At 35.6% G+C, this 25665-nt stretch overlaps 1 protein-coding gene across 7 annotated transcripts in view; it reads right to left on the reverse strand.

Moving 5' to 3' along the window:
- Nucleotides 1-464: 464 nt before the first annotated feature.
- Nucleotides 465-25665, reverse strand: part of LOC145939404 (zwei Ig domain protein zig-8) — a 142214-nt gene continuing 117013 nt past the window's right edge. For all 7 annotated transcript variants that reach the window (XM_083043687.1, XM_083043686.1, XM_083043685.1 and 4 more), the window contains 2 exons: nt 10357-10496; nt 465-910 (listed from right to left, as the gene is read on the reverse strand). In XM_083043687.1, coding sequence (XP_082899813.1) covers nt 813-910; nt 10357-10496 — 238 coding nt within the window. In that variant the 3' untranslated portion in view covers nt 465-812. The remainder of the gene's footprint in view (nt 911-10356; nt 10497-25665) is intronic.

The following is a 25665-nucleotide window of genomic DNA, read 5'->3' on the forward strand; positions in this document are numbered from 1 at the left end:
AAAATGTTGTCCATTATATAGTTAGTCACACCATTTCTCCGGCAACGATTTATACGAACGTATATCATATAGTCGCGCATTATATATCACATGAACGGAATATCTTAATTAACGAATCCGCATTTGAACATTGTGGGGGCGCGAATAACGCGCGCAATAACAACGTGTCAACATGCCAGTACCAGGAGCTCGAAACACACACACGAAGAGGAAGGAGAGATGAAAAGTTTCCTCTCCCCCTTCCCCTCCACCCCCGGAAATTCGCGAAACACCATCCATTCGTCCGAACGCAAATCCCGCATCGATCGCCACCGGAAGCGATTAGTCAAGTTTCTCGTGAAATGTCTGTCGAAACTGATACGCGTCGTCGTCTCGCCAAATCTGCGAAGATCTCGAAGCTAGAGAGCTCGTTCGAGAGTTGAGTCCTCGAAATCGCGGATTCGCTCTTGATACCCACCGTCACGCATATATATACACATATACACTACATGTATATATACATGTATGTATATATATATATATATATATATATATATATATATATATATATATATATTATATAACCGCGACGTTTCCCGCGTGAGACCAGATATCCCGTTCCGTATACGTACTTTGCACAACCAATTGCTGCATGTGGTTTCCTGCGAAAGTGGCAGAGAGGGAGGGGGCCTAATAATGCCCCCAAAGTTCTCTCTCGTCTCTGCTTCGTGAGAGAGGACATTCCGGGACGCGCGAGAGGATCCCCCCCTTGGGGAGAGAGAAAGTTAGCACCATTCGAATCGCAGGTTCAAAATGCACCGGGGTCATCACGGTCACCTTAAGAGCGACGATAGTGATATCACAACGGTGAAGATAAAGGTCGCCCTCGGGACGGAGGTACCCCCGTGTTGCATAGCAGCTGGATTCTCCCCTGCAACAATACGAAAAGAAAAAATATTTTATTAGAATTTCAATAATAAATTAAAATAATGATTAATGATTAATAATAAATTAATAATTATTAATCATATTCAAGATATTTATCTTTAAAATTTTATATTATATATTTTTATTATATAATTATTATATATTTTTATTTTTACATCAAATTATCTTCAAACTTTATATTTGTTTCCTTTTTATTCAAATTATATTTTTTATTCTTAATATTAACTAATTTAACATCTTATTTTAATAAAAATTATTATAATGCATTTAGTATTTTTTTATATATTAAATATTTATATATTCCTCGCCTCAATCATCCTTTTAACCTTTCACTCTTATACTTTAAAATAAATAAGCTAATTAAAAGCTTTTAGATTCATACCCTATATATTTTTTTTATTAAGAAATTTTTTTAATTTTGTCTTATTTATTTATTATTTCTCTCTATCATTTTCTATAATATATTTATTACACAATATACATGTACAATAATATTTGAATCAATTTCATCATTTATTATTATCTTATTTAAATTCTTATTGATCATAGTATCTATCTAAATCAATTATCGTATGCTATTAATTTCATGTGCACTCCTCTTCTCTTTCGAGATCTATTTTTGTGTTTACAATGCGTCGAATGATATTTTCGAGAGACCGCAAGTCGAATTTTTGGAAAAATAACTCCGCCGGAGATGTTTACGAAAAATCGTCGCCCACATCCCGGTGATATTTTGCTGATATTGCACCATAGACAAAACGTGATAGATTAAAGTCGAATATTATTTTTCCAACATGCACGATATTTTTACGAATATTGTATTTCACGCGAATTGCGGCCTAGAAATTAAATATTAAATGTTTGCAAAATTTACGTTTTTAAATTATCATTTTTTTCGGATAAATCAAACATAAATCATGTTATATCTTACGATTACAATAATACTTTAATTTGAACAAAGAAAGCGGAAGACGTGTTTCCGATTTAAAATTTAGTAGCAGAAAAGATATATTATTCTAAAGAATTGAGGAAGAGAGAGAGAGTAGATTTTAAAAGAAGTATATATAAGTTATATACGTGAAATCTCCGCTAATAATCGAGAGCAATATTTCTATCTTTGGAACTTGATCGAAGTAGAAATGTCTTGTTATTATAACGTTTCATTTATCCGTTTTTTATCTTACCTTTTATAAATTACATTTCTATTTTTACGTTTACGTCTCAATGTTATCGATCCACCGTTTTGCAATTTTATTGGCCCCTATAATATTTATTCGTCTAGTTATCAATGTCTCAATTTATTAACGCTGCTAAAAAAACCTAAGAAGAGACTTGGATGATAAATCATCTCTCGCTGAATTCAAGGCTGATCAGAATAAAAAAGAAAAACTTGGCGTACTATGTATACTCTATATATATGCATTGTGTATAAGTAATCTGTTATACAACAAAGTACGTAAAAAACGAAACATATTCCGCATCCATCAAACGAAATGGCGTTTCAATTCCTCTATTTGATTTGTCACGGTACTCCGTGACAAAAGCGTAGGGATTGGTATAGTGATTGCGACCAGTATATTTGGCTTTTGAATCGTTCCCGAAAATTCAAGATATAAACGCAAATCCGGCCATCCATAAAATTCATGGCAAAATATCAAATGTGACGTGATTCCGCGGGCCACTGTCGCATTCAAAAGTGACAAGAGACTGCGGTCTGCGCGAGTTTTAGTAAATGGCCGATGGAAATCGCTTTTTCGCACAATTGCGGAAAAAGTATCGCTTTTATCGCTTAAAACGAGCACCAATGGTGATTGGAAAGGAGATGTTTCATATGTCAATTGATTAAATGCTGGAATGATTCGTAATGGATCGTAATGTATCAATTTGTGACGCTTCGTCCGGTTGACCTTTCTATCAATAAATAGATATCCGGATACCCAAAATAACTTTAATCCTGAATCGATCGCGCGGATGACATTAGTCATTCACGTGCGCAAATCTGCAATTTTTTTCATTTTTTTTATGTGTCAATCTTTTCAAAATTTCAATTTAATGATTAATACATGTATTTAAATATATAATGTGCTCATAACATATGTCTTTATGTTTGAATTCGTCTTTTAAAAATGGATGACAAATGTCATTCATGCGACCTCTAACATTCTATTTAACAGCGTTAACAATCTAAGGTTGTTAAATGTTAAAAATGTATGGAACTTTTCTCCACTTGAAATAAAATACAAAGAGCTTTTGTACTCGGAAAGCTCCTAAAATATAAGAAGAAAGAATGTTCGATGCTATAAAGAAATTGTCGCAGTGCAATGTGTCAAAAACAGCTGATATATCAAATATGTGAACAATGATGTGTCAAACGCAGTTGATACTCACCCGAGTAGATACCCATATCTATTATACATTGATGGAAAGGAAATGAAAAATTATACATTGACAGAAGGATTAAATGAAATGAGTTATAATGGAAAGAAGCGTAATGTATTTATTTGTTTACGACGCTTCGTCCAGTTAATAAAATGATAGGCTTGTTTATAATTAGTTTTAGCGCACTCTACAATCTTCTACACACGCGTATGTATACACTGTATCGACATGCAAATTTTCCTGAAATTCCAGAACGTAATTCGATGATGCGACTATAACTTTCTATATAAGCGGAAATGCAACGTGAAGTTAATAATATTTGCTTTAGCAAAGTCTCTCGATGTTATATAATGTGTAATATTATACTGCGTTTTTGTTGACAATTGTATAATGCATTGAAGCGCATATAAATATATTTGCCGATAGAGTCATATAAAATATATACATATATTTGAATTTTGCATTATTCGAATTAATTGCATTGTCGCACATATCGCGTTTTCTCTTTCGTATCCATTAATATATTTACACTCTATAAGTAATCTTTACTCTTTCCTAGCACAATCAAACATTTGGCTCGATCGATTTTAAAGTTTCCCCGAAGTCGAAAACATGCTGTCCGCGTGGCGGACTTTTAGCGGCCAATCATAGAAAGGGCCACCGCTCCCCAGGGATTCAATTAAACGTTCCCGCTCTGAGAAAAATTTACAACTCTGTTTACGCCTTCCTGGTGAACCGGGCTCTTAATCCCGGATCTTCGTCCCGTTAATTGAATCGTCCGAATCCTCACCGGACTAAGACTAAGACGTTCCGTCTTCTTATTGAAAATGCTTTCATTAATCCAGCACGGAAATGAAAACTATATTCTCTCTAAAGCGAAAAATCAATCGAACGATTTAACGTTGTGTTGAGTTTCCAGATAAAAGAAGGAATTATGATGAGACACGTCATTAGCTAAATACGTATAAATTTTGAAATCGGATGTGCGGTATATTTAGCAGGTTATCTAATCGACAGAAATCTGTTCATTTGACAGGAATTATGCGGAGTATTTCGACCTCCGCTTAATTACGAATTAATTGGCCGATCATTCATGCGCCGCTCTCATACATATACGCGATGCCTTGTAATATCAAATGCAAATACGTCATAATTTCGTCGACTTCATTAATCACATCGCATCATCATGAGCATTAACAGTACATGTTATATACTCGCTAAAGAAAATATAGATATTCGATTTTTCGAATATATTTATCATGATTTTCTCTGTGTGTCTCATGTTTATTTCATCTCCTTAATTATTCCTAATCATCTACCCAATTATTCGATATCGCTCGAACTCCAACAGACATTAGAGCGAAATCGATCGGCGTCGTTGCGGCTTATCCTAAGGCAGGAAACACGAGCGTGAATTTTAATTCACCCGCTACCGAAAGTTACATGGAGAATTGTATAATATTCCACGTAACCGCGCGATTAATCACACTCGGCAACTCGGAGATACGATTTTCTTCTTGCTTCCGCCAGTCTCTCTCTCTCTCTCTCTCACCCCGGGAGAAAGCCCGGCCCAGAGAACCCGGGGACTTAAAGAATCGCCGCAGTAGAAAAAGGCGGATGCGAAATGAGCTGTCAAGCGCCCTCCGGAGATTCCCTCTGTGTATTATACATGATCGTGTGCGCGCGAGCGGACCTGTTAACTACGTCTTGCGACGAGAGAGCTTTGCAAACTCCTCACGCCTGGCCTTACGTCGACAATGTAAGGAGACGAGAGAGAGAGAGAGAGAGAACAAGAGAGCAAGAGAAAGGGAGAGAGAGAAGAAGAGAGGCTTCTCGACGCGGAGAGAGCAGTGATGCCGAAGAGGCGACGGCAGACTTCCACCGTGTCATAGAAGGGATAGAGGCGGGTCGACGTGTAGTCCTCCTGGAGCCTGCGGCTACGATTATTAATGGGCAGGGCGTGACACCCCGCGAAATAACCTCTCTAACCCCGGCTTCCATGCCAGGACCAAACCGGCCAACCAGCCACCCATCGGGTGCTCCAACTCCATATAGTCGCTTGTCTTCTCATAGGCATTAACTAGGCCAAGAACTCCGCTCATTTTCCGCAACGAATTTTCCCTTCCACATTTCCCGCGCTTTTTCCACCGAACAATTTCATCAGTGGTCAGTCACCAGTCTTCTGTTATCATTTTTCGTTCTCCTTCATTATCACGCTGACTCTCCGTTGTTATCTCAATTTTTTGTCGATTTTATTTTATTCTACGAAGCGAGACTATAGAGACTTTTGATCCGAAATGCGATGATTCGAGATTAACTGCCAAGAATGAGAATGGAAAAATCGCAAAGTAAGGGCGAAAGAGAAATAAAAATGGAAAGAGGTGTCACGCGAGACAGTCCTCGAAGCAAACACGTCAAGATAGTTCCGAGTAATATGCTTCACCTCCAACCAGGTACGCGCTTAATTAATAATCACAGCATCTCGAGAATTAATTGCGTCAAGGGTTGTCGTCTCCTATATACTGTTGGAAAATATTTTAATTGGGGAAAAAAATAACGAAAGTTGCATAACTACGTCACGCGCTTCGCTGAAGAAGAACTAAAATCGTATCACCTTTTTCGTTTTCTTTTTCGTTTTCCTAGCTTTTACGTCGGAGGCAGTGGCTTCCACTGTTTTATATATAACTGTTATACTCGACGCGCATTCGCCAACAAGCGCGGTTTCTCATTTGCATAATAAACTAGAGAACTTTAAAATATATTTAAATATTAACGAGTGTTGCAGAGCGTGTTGCATTGTGTGATGTTTAGCTGAAATATTATTCTACTTGCTTACGAAAAATGTTCATATTTTTCATATCTATTTTATCTTTCACAGATACGTATATACAGGGTCCTTTTATAATGGTTTTTGAAGCCATGATTTTTAAAGCACTTATTATATAATCTGATAAAAAAGTCATAAACAGAAATTTATTAATTTCTAATCAACAAAGAATTGCAATAATAAAATTTGGTCAAACACTTTTTATTTGATAAAAAACAAGGTTACCTTGATTTTTTTAAAAATGGAATTATCGTGTTTTTTTTTAATAATGTAGAGAACAGCAAAACAAATTCAGTAACTGTCAACAATGTCATTTTAAATTACATTACAATTCAATAAACCATTTTAAATTTGCTAAAGCATAATCTTTATTACTAATTTCTTCGTTATCGAGGAAGTTCATTAGAAGCGTTAATAGTAAATAGACTCGAGAACTTGGCCCTTATGTTGCCTATAATACGAAATTTAGCTAATAACCTGTTCAGTAAACTTATCAGTTTATCGTGTGTTTAAGAGTGCCTGATATTAATATGTAAATCGCTATATACGGAAAAGATACATATGTTACTACTGTTTTTTATAAAATGATTAAAACGATCAAAATAATCAAATAATCAAAATAAAATAATAAAAAGGATCAAATAAAATGATTAATACAATCAAAATAATGAAAATGATCAGAATGATTAAAATAATCACTATGAAGAAAAAATAATCAAATGATAACATATACATTATATTATATATATAATAAAATTTTCTAATACCCCGTTGACAAAAAATAAGATGAATTGTAAGTTTTCAAAATTATTATAAGAATAAGGGGAGAGGGAGAGAATCTTTAAATTGAACAGTTCGATGCAAAACGCGGTCCTCGAGAATCGATCTTGAATTGGTCGCCACATTAGAATGCGACTCAAGCCGCGATGGTCAAAGATGGTCACGAGTCCCGTTTTGCAAATTGCTCACTCCGACGGACGATCGTTAGCGCCAATCTCATGCATAAACGGATAGACGAACTGAACGGAAGTACGAAACATTTCACGATGCATATAGCGCTAGACGAAATTTCAGGACGTGGATCGACTCCCACCGCGGCAAACTACTTTCGAATGCGGGCTTCGAGCGTCCGACTACTTGTCAAGCAAATTCGCATTACTTCCAGTATTATGATCGCTCTTGTAGTTACCGGCATACAACACCCGCGGTAATAACTCTCCGACTTGCGCATCTCGCATAGTCATCGCGACAATAACGGTAGCTCACTCTAATTCTCTCTCTGGCCCATATCTCGCGCACAGGATAATAAGACGCTCTTGTTTTGCAGATGATGTATGTTTTCGAAAGTGGAATTCAAAGTCGTGAATTTCTCGTAGTTATCAGCATCGGTCGAGCATATTTTTGAATAAAGAATTAGAAGAGTTAGAATTTTTGAATAAAGAATTATGCCGAAAGAAACGCATAAATAGAAATATAATCCTTTTGTCAATGCATAATTATTTCATCTCTCCATCAATGTATGGATATCCGGGTACCAACTGCGTTTGACACATCATTTAACATATCAGCTGTTTTTTCATTGAACTGTGACAATTTCTTTATAGCATCGAACGTTCTTTTCCATTATATTTTAGAAGGTTTCCGAATACAAAGGCTCTTTATATTTTGTTTCAAACTGAGAAAAGTTCCGTCCACATTTTTAACATTTAATAATTCTAGATTGTTAACGCTATTAAGTATTAGAATAGAGGTCGCATAAATGACATTTGTCATTTTTAAAAGACGAATTAAAATATAAAGACATATATTATGAGCATATTATTTATTTAAATACATGTATTAACAATTAAACTTTAATTTTAAAAAAATTGTCGACACAAAAGAAAAATGAAGAAACTGCATATTGTGCATGTGAATGACTATACCCGGATATCCGTTCATTGACAGAAAGATTAAAGGATACATTCAATTATAAATCGCGAGATCTTAGTCTTCTGACGATAATCACGAATAATCATTGATCGCACAATCAAAGATTACTTGGTTTAAAAAAAAAAAAAAAAGACTCGATTATACATCATACGAGCAAACATTTTTCCACTACTTCGTCAAACTTTACCGGGAGGAGATCGAACTCTCGTATTGGACCGCCACGACTTAAGATAATCCGCCGTAAATAATGCACATCACCTAGATGCGGCTCTGGCCTCGAGCGCGAAAAGCCGCCGTGAAAACTCGTTGAGCTCCTTCGCTATAAGTTCGAAAGACGTTCCCCAACTCCCGCGATATCGACCGCATTTTACAGTAGCATTACCCATCCACTGCTATAAAGCCTGCGTTTAGCGGTATTTCCCACAAGAGTACGCGTCATCGACTCAACGTACGTGCTATTTTGTCGTGATACCAAAGTTTCGCGGTTTACGTCATCCTGAAGATGAAGGGAGGGGAAAAAGCGCATTAGGGAGAAAAAGAACAAAAATGTCATCTTGCAATAGATCAAATGAGAGAAACACGGACCGAAACACCGAGAGAATTGCTCATCGGGCGGAAAAACGGATCTCGAGCTAAACATATATATATCATCTCGAACCGGAAGTTTTTCCCGCAGATACAAAATATATCAATAAGAGCGTGACATATTCAGCCGTTTAATCGAACTCGATTGAAATCGCATCGATCATTATCCATGCTAATTCCAACTTGATAGATTGAGCTTTATATAACTACTGGGGACATGGAATAAATTATCTATCAAGCAAGATTATAAATTAATTCAATTATCTCGTCGTTTTTCGTAATAAAACTTTCTTTTACACTTACATTACTTCCATAACAGAATTGAAAATATGAGAATTAACGTAATGTCTCTCTCTTTCTCTCTTGAGAGAGAAAGAGAAAGAGAGAATAATGTACATTTTGAACGTTAATTTGATTATGCAGTGAGAATGAGAAAAATTACAAAATGAAGAATACTTTTACGACAGCTCGACGCTTGCTAAGGGAGAAAATGGGTCATGCACTAGCATTAAATGGCAATTCGAGTACGAAACACTGTTACCCGCAAAAAATAAAAAATAAAAAAAAAGAAATTTGAATAAATATAAAACAATATAAAAATTAAAGCAGTATCTTAATAGGAGGAAGAGAGCTTCAATGTATTATTATTTAACATATATATAAAATTACGTACTAACCATCGAGAATTCTCGTTTTATTTTTAGTATCGTACAAGACCGACTATTTTCCATCAATATTATCAAGAATATCATTTAATGCAGAGAAACTCGTTGACGAAATGGAGAGCAGACAAAGATTACGAAGAACGATCGAGCTGCAACCCGTCAACGACAGCACCTCCGTCTCGACTCCGGTTATTTACCCCTGATGAAATCACAGCTTTGTATTCCTAAACGATCGATTGGCAAGAAGATGCACAGGAGACAAGAGCGACTGACCTCTTAAGAAGGAAGATGGAAAAGCCGGAGGTAAACGGAAGACGGTGGAGGAAAGAAAAGGCGGGACCGGTAATAGGCATCGACGCGCCGTGTTGAAAAGCCATGGAAAATCAATTATCGATCGTGCAAAGGAGTGGAAAATTATATCGATAGGCGTCGAACGCCGAAGGTGGCTGGCATCCCTCTGGATCTCGCCTCCTTTGAGTCCTTCCAAATACCGTTATCAGTACCGAACAGAGGAGTGATCCTTTAACTATGTGATTTCGAGCGTAGCTGATTCCCCTCGGAGCGCAAATGAATGTCCCCCCTCCCCTTCCAATACACAATTAAGGAAATGACAAATTATCGCCTCGAAATATTCGAACTATGTACTAAAAATAATTTTCATATATATGCCAAAAAAAATTATATTATAATTTCTTAATTATTTTTTCTAAATAAATAACCTTTATCGATCTTTGGCGTTTAAAAAATAAATTTTCCATGATTTCGAGCGCAGCTGATTCTTCTAGGAACACAAAAAAAGTGAATGTCCTCTTTGATGTTCAAACTATGTTTCAGAAATTATTTTCGAACGTCAAAGAAAAAAATCATAGTTTCTTTATCATTTATTTTTTTCTATTAGATTTCTCACATAAAATTTAAATAAATAACGTTTATAGATTTTCTCTCGGAAAATAAAGTTTCTCTCGTTTTTTGCTCGTATAGGGCATGAAGGATAAACGTATCGAAAAAATACAAAAGTGTATGTTGGCGGTGAAAACATACCATTTAACACGTGGACGGACACCATAGTGGCTGCTGCTACATTCGCCAGGGCGCAGCTGTAGTTCCCGCTATCTTTTTTATTCGCATTTGCAATGTAGAGCCTAGATACCGCACCGGCTGCACCCATGTCCGTCTTGACGCTGGAACAGAAAACAGAAGTCCCGTACAAATCTTGACAATGGCGACCATTATCGCGTGTGTTTCCGTGAAATAAAGAACGGACGCTCACTCGACAGTTATTTGTGCGAAAGGGATGGATAAAGGATTTTACTTCGTAAAAAACAGATACGAGAGCAACGATACAATTGTCTTGAACAAATAATGTAATGTCAGACAAAAGAGCGTTGGTTGAAGATAAAACTGTCTGATGCAAAACGTATGACAATACGAAAAAATGCACATGGTTGTGGACACAATTGTATATATCCATGGGCGCCGCGAGGGGGGTGCAAGGTGGTGCACTTGCACCCCCCTGGCCCTGGTCTATGAAATAAGTAGGGAAGGGACAGAGAAAAAAAATTAAGTAAAAAAAAGAAATCATGTAATATAAAATAATATCAATTATAATTTTTTTAATTGAACAAAAACTCAATGCTTAAATATTAATTAACATTTGTAATAAGACTTTGGGAAATCAATTTTAGAAAAATCAATGTTTGAACAAAAACTTGAGCCGTCTTGGTTGCAATACTTGTAAACTATTAGTTGGAACTTTGTAACTATTTGCAATTGTAAAACTGAGATTCTTTAACACATTAACAGATCTGCAATATAAAAATTAGAATTTTTTAATTATTAATGAATTTTTATTAGGATTCAATAAATAACAACCAATATTAACAAAAATATAATTATGAACTGGGAAGAAACTGTTTTTCCAGTGCATCCTCTTTTGGGTGCACCCCCCTATAAATAATTCTGCCGGCGCCCATGTATATATCCTTGTATTTGATTTAATCAAATAGGTAAATTCTTATTATTTTGTATCACGGATACGGCGTATTCAAAATTTTGTAGCGTTAAAAAATAATGCTGCAATCTATGACGGATAACGTTAACTTATGACTTTTGATGATAGCAGGTGACTGCTGTAAGAATGCCCTTGGGGAGCCTTTCGAAGGAAGGGATGTGAAAACGAGAGCAATTTATATCAAATATTTATCATCCATGCGCAGACGAAAGACTTTTTTTATGCCACTAGGTAGTAAACAGATTCGCTCCGCAGTTCACAACCACAGTGTAGACAAACAAAATAACCATCTATCCTACGCAACCCCTAAAAAATTGTAAAACGTAAACTTCTTTTCGTGGAAATAGATTTGTCAGAATACATATATATATCGAGGAAGTATGTTTCCTAAAACTATATCCCATAAAATTTATATCACAAGTTTATTTATTACTTTGTTCATGTATAAAGTAAAAAAGTGTTAAAAATATGTAAATATAACGTAAATACAGCTCGAGAAAAAAATGTATAGGTATATATTTTAAGTGATTTATATAACAAATATGCTTCTTGAAAATGTAAAGATACACATTATAGATATACATATTTCAGTTTGTTAAAACAAAATTTGCAGAGAAAATTTAAGATAATTAGTTTTTCCTGCCTTTATTCGAAATACCTTATAGCGAATTAACGAGTTTTGCAACTGGAAGCCTCGAATATAATCATTTCTAAAGAACTTCCTAAGAATTAGAAACTCATTAAGGCTTCGCACAGAGAAATATGTTTGAGAGGCAAAAGTTATACGGATAACGAATCAGTCGAAGCCTCCTTACTTCGCGAAACAGACTTTACTCTTACTTCAAAAATTAAATTGATAAAAAATTACCAATCGACAATATGAACTGTCATATTTAAACTTGTTTATGAGCGAAAGTAAGAAGGTAGAAGCTTAACACTTGAGACCACTCACGTTTCTGGCGAATTAAGCTGATGAAATAGAGCATTCAAGAGAAGAATAAGAGAAAGGCGGGGAAAGGCAAAGAGGATGTTCTGCGAGCAGAAGATGGAAGAAAGGCGTAAATCAAGTAGTTCGCCCTCCAGCAGCTGCCCTTGACAGATCGAGCGCTCCTCCCAAGCTTTCTTACCCCTCGATCTCCAGCAGAAGGAAAGAGAATAGAACGTTAACGTACGTTTGCATACGTCTTCACGTATATAGCATCGTATTAATTTCACACATTATCTCATTCGTGTTGCATTGCTCGCATAACAACGCGAAATTAAATTACTCGGTGCAAACCTGCGTTGCAAGTACGAAGAATTTTCTATTCCGAGTTTTGTATTATTTTAAAGAAAAATTGAATCTTAAAAATAATAGACGAGAAAAACTACCATGGTTATATAAAACAGGCAAAAAAAGGAACGTGCTGTCTCGCTGAAATTTTTGAAATTCTTGAATGTTTAACGATGCGTGATGGTTGTTTTAGATATACTGTATGTTACGTAAGTCGGTTGTGTAGAAAGATCTCGTGAAAAAAATGGGATAAAAAGTAAGATATAATACATATATGTATATATCTGCACATACATATATATATACTATTTTATCTCATATATTATAAAATAAATTCAAATAAATAAAGATAAATAAATTATATATGTATATATATAATTTTATTTATCACATTATATATAAGAAAAAACACAATGCAAAGAATGCCGGGTAGAAGGAAATAGAAGGAAGCTGGATTTTAAAAAATCGAGCGCAAGAGAGAGACTACATACCGATGACGTCGAAAAAGATAGAAAAGAAGGACACGAAGAATAAGGAAATATTGCAGGGGTTAAAGAATTCACATTCGAATAACCCGGATGCCGCAAAAGACGCATCTCCTTGTCCCTTCCTGTCTCGTCGACGACCGCACGGATGCTTCATCATTCCGCCAAACCTTTGCGGCAAAGGTCCTTTGAGAGCAACACGTCGAGTACGCTTTCAAGAATGCGGCGAACGTTACTGTTAGAACGTTAAAAGCACTTGTTGCCAACATCGTTATCATTACCGTTGACGCCGCCCGTTGGTGTTTCCGGCTCTTTCACGTTCGTCGTCACAGCACGTGTAAGCAGATACTCGAATTCCATCCCTCGCGAATCGAGTATATATCTTTCAGTCGCACGTGAAAGGTATCAACGACCCTTAACCCTGTCAACGAGGTACTCGGGTATCTAGAGCAACTTTAAATGTCAAAAATTTGTGCAGAACTTTTCACCGCCCGAAATAAAACGTATCGAACTCGCAATAGCCATTTATGTTCAGCGCAAGGACACCAGACATCGAATTTCACGTAGCGCGAAATCGAAATAATGACTCTGGTACACCAATCAGTAAACTGGAACGAGCCAGAGTGGACTCTAATGGTGAATACGTTTAACGGTGCGTGTTTTTAGTAAAATGCATTAACCTTTCTATCAATAAACGATACCCAGATACAACTTTAACCATAAAGTGGTCGCCCAGATGATATTATAATCATCCACAAATGTGCAATTTTTTTATTTTTCTTATATGTCAATGATATTTTTAAAATTTCAGTTTAATGATTAATACATGTAGGTATATAAATAAATAATATATTCATATGTCTTTTAATTCTTTTAAGTCTTTTAAAAATGGATGACAGATCTTTAACATCACATTTGAGCGCGATCACTTTTAAATATTAAAAATGTATACGAAACTTTTCTCTGTCCAAAACGAAATACAAAGAGTCTTTGTATTCGGAAACCTCCTAACATATAACGGGAAAAAGTATTTAATGCCATAAAAAAATTATCGCAGTGCAATCTGTCAAAAACAGCTGATATATGTCAAATGATGTGTCAAACGGAATTGGTACCCATACATTGATGGAATGGTGAAGAAAATTATGCAATTTTGACAGAGGGGTTAACGCACGTTTGATCTTGATTTTCTCCATATTGAAAAAAATAGATTGTTGAGATGCGGAAAAAAGCGATCGAGCAGGGAAAAAGAGAACTCACGTTCTCGTTGAAGCGAACGAGCGGAATGTCCAGGGCGACTCGTGTACTGCATGCGCAAGAGATTGCTTTATCCATCAGGAGGTCAATGCAGCAACTCGCGTAACATTGATCCGGCCGTTCTACCACGACCGAAATTTTCCGACGATTGGCATCCGGGGACAGATCACATGCCATTTGCCGTTCCAACAACCACTCGCGCACGCAAGGATAGACATCCGTCACGCGTGTGTATAGAAAAAGAGAGAGAAAGAGAGAGAGAGAGATAGTCGTATGAACACTTGTTTTATTATATTTCATTTAACCGGAAATGCGCGTTTTCGAATTTGTCCCCGATATCCGTTGACACGTCACCGTTTAATCCCTGACCGTTAAATCGCTCGCGGCGAGAATTTGTATGCGGGAAGGGTTAAATCTCTCTCTATATATCTATCTATCTCTCGCGGTGACACGGTAGATTAAATACGTATCGCGCGAAAATCAAAAGCTCCGCATTGACGTGAATTTTTCCAATTTTTAACACGCGCGTTTTCATATTACTTATCGTGCAAGGAAATAGAATCAAATGATATTCTCTCTCTCTGGCTCTTAATCCGCGTTCGTATATACGTTCCTCCATGCGCGAAAGAATTTAATTTCATGCATTGTTCTTAGTCTGTGTTGCACGGGAAAATATCAGGATATATACGAAATATCCGTGAACGAAAAATCCCTTTAAAAATATGTGTCTCAAATATACGACATCAATGCTTAATAAACGAATTTTCAGTACAATTGTTTCTTCCCTCCGACTTCACTTTATGAAATTTCTCCTTTAACGCACTTTATGAAATTTTTTGCACGCGCGTAGCTAAATATATGAAAAATTATTAAAATATTCGCATATGTCTTGCGTGTGTTGCCGGTGCACAACTCATTTAAATTTCAAGAAGCAATGAGGTTTTCTCGTTAAGCCGGTAAAGTTGAAGTATTATTTTGCGATACACGGACTAACAAGAAGAATGCATTACTTCGTGTGTATGTGTATGTGGGTATGTGTGTGTGTACAACACATATAATCCATTTTCTCAATCAACGTATCTTTTTGGCTCATTATTTTTAGCTCACATGCTCACAATCTAACGTACTTAACCATTCCGGTGGAGAACCATTCTGGCGAGCTTTCTCTCTCTCTCTTTCTCTCAAATATAGCTTTTTTTTTACCATGCCGTGGAATTTAATTTGGACATAAAGCGCAAAATTTATCCTCAAATTTTTCTGCACGCAACTTGGTCCACTCGCGAGCTCCACCTCCTTCGCGTTCGACCTAGATACTTTTTTTCTTATGGATTCGCAGTGAATTTCGCAGCGGCAGTGTGTAGAGAAATTTAAGGGAACTTTCACAGTCCATTTTTTGTTTCCTCTCTCTTATTGATTATTCTCTTTTCTTCTCTTTTCCCCTCCTTTTTTCTTCTATAAGCAAGGGTTGTATGAGTGAAGCGATACGCATATGCGGTTCGCGCACTCCCGCGAGTACGTGCATCTTGTAACGTCAGAACCGAGAAACAGTTGGTAACGGCGTGGTTTTACGAAGATCGTAAAAGGGTTGTGGCGTGAAATTTACCATCAGAATGCGCAACGAGGTAGAAAAAAAAAGGAGAAACTTGGAACATGCACTTTCGCGAGCCATTACGCAAACGTAAACGCTGTGTCATAATGATTCTATGATTATTCAGAGAAATTTGTTAATCTCTAACAAGGGAACCTGGAGCAAATCACTTTTTGCTCGATATATGCTCGAAAACCATTTGAAAAATCAAAAATGTTTCATGATAAGAGAATATCTCTATTTAACTACGTCAATAAAACATATTTTTTTTAAATAATTTTTTTCTTTTTAGATTAAGAAACAAAAAAAATACTTTTTCAAAATGTTATATATGCAGTTAAACAGAGGTATTTTTATCATAAAACTTTTGTATGAAACATTTTTTAATATCTCAAATGCTTTTCGAGATATATCGACGAAACCAAAAAATCGCTCTGCACATGAAGAGTTTCATCCCTTAGAATCGTTTTTGGGCAGCGGAAAATTTCTGGATTCGTTTATCCTCCTTACACAGGTGTATAAAGTTTCATCAAACTCAGAATTTTCGGGTTCGCGAGATTCTCTCATATGTAAAAAAAAAATATCACGCAGTACAGTACAAATTTTCTTACATTCAACAAGAAATTTTTATTGCCACGGAATTGTGAATTATATTTATTCAATCACAGAATGGAAGAACAAAAGGAGCAACATTCCTTGATGTACACATTACGGAAGTATCTTCAAACTGAATTCATTATACGACGAAGCTTTGTCTACTATTCCTCTTCTGTTCTTCATTTCAAGCAATAAGTACTCTTTTCATCAGCTTGCTTTTTATCGAAGAAAAGAGCTTGCTCCCAGATCCAACAGAATCGGGCAATTTGATCAAAGCTCAAAAGATTTTCGCCTTTGCGAATTTCACTTATTTCACTCGAGAACTTATATTCTGTCTACAAGTATATTTACAAGTTTCTGGTAAGAGAAGAAAAGAGAGCAAGAGAGTACAGAGTTCGATCGCTCCGTTATATAACAAAATATTATTGCTAATATTTCCTGCCTCAAGAATATATATATATATATATATATATATATATATATATATATATAATATATCGTATTTTTCGTATTTCCCTGTAATAGCGCGAGGACGAAGACTCTCTTAGAAGCTTACTTAAAAAAAAAAAAGACCCCATTTATCAATTGTATTCCGACTTGTCTTCTTGAACGGTTCGCGTCATAGAAAAAAAAGTTAAGCGTTTTATATCTTTCTTCGTGACTTGTGCATAAACGAAAGAAATCGCTTATGGCGAACAGATTTTTTTGCACTTTCCTTTGTGAAAAATACGTCACTCGGTGGACTTCTTAATGGCCAGAAATCTGAGCGAGCAGTACTTTAGCCCGTAGATCTTGAGCAAGGAACCTTCGTCGCAGCTCCTCGTTTCCTGACTTAAAGGGAGTTGCGAAGTTTCTTTGTTATTCCCTTCCTGCCGACCTCCGTCAGGATTTTGCCGGCGAATCGGCCGGACAGACATCCAGCAAACTTTTGCTTGGAACTTTTCATCAGACTAGTCGAATGTAAAGCGCCGCCCGCTATAAACAGCTTTCACGATACCCGCAATGAGATAATGCATGGAGAGACACGTCAAGTTGTTAAATGGATTTATCAAAATTATTTGCACAAAACTTGATTGTGTTTAGAAAACTTTTGTATAAATACAAATCATATTATAATACAACCTGTTTTTTGTAAAATAGATATTATTAAAAATAATCCACTCGATATATTATAAATATTAATTGCACAAACTAAAAACTGAATAAGAAAGACGCTCTTGACGAAGGCTTTGATTAAAATATTTTTTAATCGATATTTCGATTGAACTTATACGCGATAAATTCAATTATTTTTTCAAAGGAATTAGAGAGCTTACAGATTTGGCTTGAATTGTTATAGGGACTATAATTTTATACATCGCTTCTCGCCGTATTAAAAGTATTAGTGCGACTTTGCCGATTAATTCTCGGAGAGGCATAAAAGGTGAGGGCATAAAACGAAGATTAAACGAGCCCTCGACGAGAGCTTTTTCATTATCTCCAAGATTTCGGATTCGGCCAAGCCGTCGGTTTACGGTTCGTAAATTTAAACGCACTCACGTTCTTCTCTTCACACGAAAGACGTAAGAAGGAAAGAGAAAGGGAGAGAGGTAAACCGGTATAAAGGTTCCTCCTTTCTTTCTTTTTTTTTCCTCCGAGTTTAGCGGGTTTGTCGAGCAGGTTTTACGCGACGTAAACCTAAATACGAGACGAGGCGGGGTAAGACTGTATAAGGAGAGAACCCCGCGCGAATAGCGTGAGCAGCCACACATACTCCCTTAGAAATGAAACTATGTCTCCCGTTGTCTCCGCAGGAATTCTCCACGGATTATCCTGGATTTGCCGTACGACGCAATACCTTATCGTACCCGTGACTTCTTTTTCCGATCAAGGCACGTAAAAAAAAAAGAATCGAAGAACATACTATCGGAGGAACTTTCTGACATAACGTCGCGAAGATTCAGGTCAGATGATTTCCACGTCTCTCTCTTTATAAAAAGAGTAGAGACTTACTTGGTCCCTGAAATAAGTATCAATCTGTATAATTTGTACTACGCAACGTAAAAGTTCCTCTATACGTCATGTGGAGAAAAATATTAATAAACGAGAATATAAGACAGTAACTGTACATTTATTCCTCGGAAAATCATTCACATCTCTCATACTATTTTTTGACGAAAGATTTTTTTCGTTTCTAATTGTAAATAATAAACTGGGTGGGAGTTGTTGCGTAATTGCATTCAGGAATGCCGGGTAATTAACTCCTATGGAAAAAGAAATTGCAAAGCGCAGCAATAGAAATTGGGAGCATACCACAGACGGAGAGAGAAAGAGAGAGAATGCGCGTTAAATTTAAGCTTGCAAAAAATGCGTATTTAACCGGCTATGCGCGATTGTACATATATCGCCGAAGTCACTATAGCGCGTGTAAAAATAATCGCACACCAGCAATCAACGTTAGAAACTCGCGAGAATAATTAATGAAAAATTAGAATCGCCCAAATTGTATCGTCGAAAAAAAATGATTGCCATATAAGAACGTTGCGTCAAAATTGTTTGACGTTTCGTGCATCATCAACATAAATAAGGCGTCGAAATAATCAATCCGGTTTAATACATGCTCTACACATCTATCAAGTAGTATTAAAATAATAATATTTATTAATATTAATATTATTTTATAACTTATACTATTATATATACTTATTAATATTTATCAATGATAATAATATTCATAATAATATTAATACTATTATTAATAAATATTCTTATAATTATTATTAATTATTATAATTAAAATTATAATAATTATAATATTTATTATAATTATTACTAATTATAATTAGAATTATAATAATTATATAATATTTATAATTATTACTTATTCAGTATATGTGTATAATCTGATTAGAGGCGTCTGAGAGCTCGCGTCGGAGACTTCGTTGACCTATACTACTTACGTTCGATGCGCGTTCCCTAACGTCACGCGCGCTCTAATGAAATTTAACATGTGTAATAGAAGACCACAAACGTGATAATCTCCGACGAGATTTCAAATGGCGAAAGATCATAGAGTATCCTATTGTCACCCTGTTGTTAGAGACTGATATTCTTTTCTTTGTTTCACGGGACTTAATTTTCTTGTCGCGCAGGATTTAATTCCACGTCTCTTTTTCGGCGTACCTAAGAATTCGAATTACAGAGCGAGAGCTCCCTTTTGTTACAGTCGACTCGGGGGTTACCCTAGCAATAGCATGCCTCGAAGTAGCAGTCCCAGCCAATTACAATCCGATACAAGAAGCACGAGAGGGAGCGAGAGAGAGAGAGGAAGTAATCGCGGAATGCGCGAACAAACAGCCAGGCGAGGCCGGGCCGGGCCTTTCATCCAACGTAACGTCGGGATCGAAAGGACCGGAATGGAAACGGAAAAGGGATCAGAGTCCGGTCTCGTACGTTGTGAGTGGTTCCGAGGGTGAGTGCTTCAGATGGTCCGGGTCAGGTGTGAGCCAATATGCGGCATCTGGCGTTACATGCTTCAAGCTTCGCATAACAAGCTCGGGGCTTGCTGTGCGCTGATGGGAAAAGTTGCAGGCTTGCAAGCTCAGATGTGTCGTTCTGCGGGGGATAAAAGGGGGCGGAGGGAGGAAGGAGGGTTGAGCGCATATTCTTCCTTCTTTCCTTCCTTTCTACCTCATACCCGGATATCTCCACCCTCTCGATTCGCCCTCCTCCTCTATCTTTATTTCGGCGCGTTCGCCGATTATATGACGCACTTATACCGTATCTTGCGACAAGGGTGAAACGTATTGTGCTAAGCCACGCTCACGCTCCAGCTCTATCTTGAAGGCTCTCGTCTTCTTTGATCTCTTTCTCCAGTGTAAACGTTACGTTCGTATATCGCGTATCGCTCTCGTGTATAGCCAATTTTTGTGAAAAAAGATGCAAGATTTGCCGATATCGTTAGAAATGTTTTTTACAACACAGTCTCATAATTTATATACACTGTGCTTCGAGATGTAGAAGATATAATTGTTCCTACTAGATCTGATTTATTTTATATAAGCCATTATATAAATTATAGATAAATTAAATAAGTTATACAAATATAACTATTTATTATATACATTAATATATATATATTAATTATAAATATATATATATTAATAAATGTATATGATGAAATATATACGTGTATATTAAATATATTAAAAATATATATATTATTCAAATTTAAATACATATTAATAATTGTGTAAATTTTATATTTTACACAAAAATATATAATACAAAATTAATGAAAAAACACAATATAGTAAATTATATATGTAATTACTTTCAAAAATCTATCAAAGTTTCTCTCGCACACAAATGTGTCCTGTCAATATTCTGTCATCTTTTAACACGTTCAAAATCTACTTAAATAGACGGAAGTAGACTCTTGCGATCTCTCTGCACTTCTACCCCGAGAGAAACTGACGTAACTGATTATCGGCGAAAAGCACTATAGGAACACGAAATATTGAGTGCGCGAATCTAATTTAGTTCGTGCCAAGTGATCTAAAATAAAAGCAAAACATTTCCGTTCAACGTTTGACGATTACGGTTCGAACGAATTTGATTGAAACGCGGCTCAATGTCAACGGGACCATGCATTCGTCCCAAAAACACGAAACACGACGCGAATAATCCGCCGAACCATTATCTCGAAGCCGATTGACCGAACTTTTACCCTGTGGCTCTGCGCGATTTAATGCGCAAAACTTTTGAATGAGAACAAATGTACCGAATATATATGATTACGACATTCCGCGAATTATTCTCGCAGGATGTGGCTTTAAAAGAGTAGTCCTCCATACGTTATATGAAAAATTCGTTCTCGTATACAAGAATTTTATAACAAATTAAAAACTGCGCATAGTTTACGAGTTTGAATCACATATTTAGATGCATTTAGCAAATTTTTCAACTAAAAAGTGAAATATATATAAAATAAAAAAAACAGCGGTGGAAACAATAAATTTCGCAGGAAGCTAGAAAGTCACATTCGTTAACACTGAGAAAAATGTCCAGCAATTTTAATCGGAAAAAACCGTTCAGCACTGTATCCGATCGATTTTCAGTACTTTTCGATCGGATCTAAACCTATCCGATAAGATGATATCCGATGAAAGGTTATTTCCGATGAAATGTGAACGGAAAATGAGCCGTCATTTATTTATCCGTTCAAATATGATCGGATTAATATACAACTTGATCGGACATTGCACTTGATCGGATAAAATTAAAGTATTTTATCCGATCAAGTTCAATATCCGATCTAATATGTTATATCCGATCAAAAATAAATCCGATGAAATATAATAATATCCGATCAAATATTACCGGCGCAGAACGTATTGCGCAGAGCCGTAGAGACCCGTTTCTGGCATTAATTGCCGAGTCATTGCCTGCGACATCTTGCGATCTGCAACAATTGCGTCGTGTTACGAATATAATTCCGTATAATTTCTATATTAAGCTCTGTGCTTGTGCGAGTGAAGTTTTTTCCTTTTTGCAGTACATTGATAAATATATATTAATAAAATAAGCAGTGGAGTGATGGGATAAACGCCGGATTAAAAAAAAATATTTATATATATATATATATATATATATATGCATTCATTTTACATCGGACAATTTTCATCTGAAATCCGTTCACGTAATATATATATATATATATATATATATATATATATATATATTATATACGCGGCGACTGTTATGTGATTTTGCGACTCCTAGTTCGCGAGCAGCGTCGAAACGTCGTGTTTCCGCATATGAAAATTGTCCAATGTAAAATGAATGCATATTTTATATATATATATATATATATATATATATATATATAAAATAGGAAATTTCCGATCAGGACTAAGAGATCTATTAATCGGATATGATGTGATCGGATTATCCGTTGAAAAAGTAACAAACGGATCTTTCCAATTAGATGTTTTTTAATCGGATATTTCTGATCGGATGTTTGCTAATTGGAATTTTCTAATCGGATATATTTGATCGGTCATTTTAACTTTGATCGGTTTTCTTTTCCGATTAATAAGATCGGTAATATCCGTTTGTTACCTTTTGATCGGATTATCCGATCATTTTTAATCGGAAAAATCATGGATTTTTCTCTCAGTGTTTGAATCATGCGATGGAGAACTCGATTTTAGAAATTTATTTTAAACATTAATTAATAATGTTATAATAGAATAAAATATTTTATTTACCGCGTAAAATCTTATTAACGCAGCAATTAACATAAATAATATAAAAATAATATCTTTTAAAAGTTGTGAAAGAGCAGAAAGCTTTCGTTAATATAAAGCCCTCATTAATATATAAAGGTATATCCTTTCGCTTTTATCGTTTTACACTTTTCCTCCCATCTCTTTGCAGCTTCCCCCCGTCATCAGAAAGCGATTCAGTGCATCTCTGTATGCCAATCTCCCCCCTGTCTGCTTATTTCTATTTGCGCAAACGTCAAAATATAAGCACTAAAACTTTCTCATACCGGCGGCGACCTCTTCATAAAGTCTTAACTACAGAAGTAATCTTGTACCGCGCGCGCGTCTAATTCCAGCATTTATATTTTACAACTGCATTCGACGTTTCTATCAAAATTACTTTTCGAATTTGCTGCGAAAATAGAGAGTCAACGCGTTCTTGACGGTACATTTCATTATCTTTAAATAGATCTGTCATATTTCAAAAGTGACTAATTTAAATGTCGATATTTTTTTGATAATAAAAAATGCATTTCTCTCTATATAAGATATTTCTCTATAAAGAGACAGAATAATTATATCTCATTCTCGTGATCCGTTTTAGTAAATAAACAAAGATTAGAAAATGTTCAGAAAAGGAAAAAGAGAGATAATATTTTATATAAAATTAAGCTTATTTCATAAAGATATATTTACGATAATTTGTAATAAAAAGCATTTACTCTAAGATGTGTATTATAAAATATTTCATTTTGCATACAAACATAATATTGTACGAGATAAATTAATACGAAAAATACCAATATTTCTTTGATGTTAAAAAATGCATTTCTGTGCAAGAGTAAAGAGAATAATTATATCTTATTCCCGTGATCTATTCTGGTAAATAAACGAAGATTAGAAAATGTTCAGAAAAGAAAAGAGAGAGAGATAATATTTTGCAATTTTATGCAAAATTGAGCTTATTATATAAAGATATTATTTACGATAATTATTTGTGATAAAAAACATTCGCTAAAATGTGTATTATAAAATATTCCATTTTATATGTAAACATATAATATTGTATGAGATAAATTAATGAAATTAATGGACGGTCGCGATAAACATATAAACATATACACAACACATGTCTGAATTTAAAAGGTTAATGAACAGGTGCGATGATCATTCATATCCGTTGAAGCTTTCTACCTCAAAACACTTCGTTCCTACAAAGCTATATTTCTCCGACAAAAAAGAAATGCCTATGATGACTGATTAAAATACGTCACCGACGTGTAAATGTGCTCGCGAACCGCGAGTACATTTTTCATGCAATTCCGTATCTCCGCTAACGCTTTGACGTGCAAATAATGCCCGCCCATTGCGATTATTATTTTCTAATGCTAGGTTTCCCCACATCTCGGCGAATCAGCGATAAAGCGCGACCGCGAGGAGGGACGGAAACGAGCTTTAAATTGCGTTAAATCGTTTTATCGAAAATTCGCTCGGCGTTATGGCTCGCGTGTCTGTCGCACAAGCGTGGCCGGATAACGAGAGCGCGCTTATGATATCCGCCCTCTCTCTCTCTCTCTCTCTGGGTGGTTACAGCCGGAATATTATGCATTCACAGAATTCGAATTAATTTAACGCGCATAACCCGTTGCACACGGGCGCACTAATAACGCAGTGGAGATCATGTCACGCGATGCCACGGCAGTCCCTGCCTGCCTGCCTAGCTGCCTGCCTAGCTGCCTGCCTACCTACCCTCCCTGGGCAGCTCGGGAATTAAGGGTATTGTTCGAAGTCGCGGCATCTGTTGTAGCCGTTATCTCGGCATACCAATTTGACAGGCGCTCGCAATTGCCGCGCCGCCCCAGAAATGTCGGGAGAAAAACGGTTTTACGGTCGATTTTTCAGTCTGACAGCTCCACCGAGGGCGGCGGCGTCTCTCGTCGTTCTCGGCTGTCTCTCGGACGCATCTCGCATCGCAATAAAGGGTCCAGAGGAGATCGCGAGAACGTTACTTGCCAGACCCCATGCCATCGTGATCTCCTTCTGCGAGCGTAAACAGTATCAGGCGTGATTAAGTAATCTGTCCTCGTCTCTTTTTCTCTGTCATCCCGTTGGAAGGGTGCACTCTTTTATTTGATAGGAATAAGGAATTATTTTTTCTAAATTTTTTTCTATCTTATAACATTAATTTTAGTTATATTTATTTTATCAACACACAAATATTATGTATGTATATGCATCCTTTATTATTATTATTTTATTAATTTAGTCTTTAATAATTTGTTTAAACTTATATCAATATATGAAAGTATCAAATTAATACAATATCAAATTATTTGTATTCAATTATACTGTTTTTAATAATCATATAAATTAGGCAATTGGTATTAGCCAACGCAGTATTTCGAGCGCTAATATAAATTTATTAATTAATTATAATATACACTAAAAGTATCGTACACAATACTTTTAGTCTATGTTATAATTAATTGATAAATCTAAGTAACGCTCGAAATATTGTGTTGGCTCCTATTACCTAATTTATATGATTATTACTATTTTCGGAGCCTTTTAATTCAATTACAACATTATTAAAATACTATTTTTTATATTTAATTATAATTAGAAATTTACTAATTGTTTTTCACGTTTAGTTTTAAATGCACAAATTATCTTTGAACGTGATAACTATTTATTATTGTCATTTTTATTTTAAATGCCCTGATTTTATTTTTACTCATCTGCAAATTTAATATTTCTTCTGTTTAACAAATTCAACTTTAATGAAACTAAAATAATTATAAAATAAAATAAAATATTTGTTCATAATATTTTAATTTTATATGAATATCCCTTAAACAATTTTACAATTAGACAATTTTTATATAATTAGA

Source organism: Prenolepis imparis, unplaced genomic scaffold (assembly GCF_030444845.1).
Source record: "Prenolepis imparis isolate NDT839.2.m4 unplaced genomic scaffold, iyPreImpa1.0 SCAF_8, whole genome shotgun sequence".
NCBI lineage: Eukaryota > Metazoa > Arthropoda > Insecta > Hymenoptera > Formicidae > Prenolepis > Prenolepis imparis.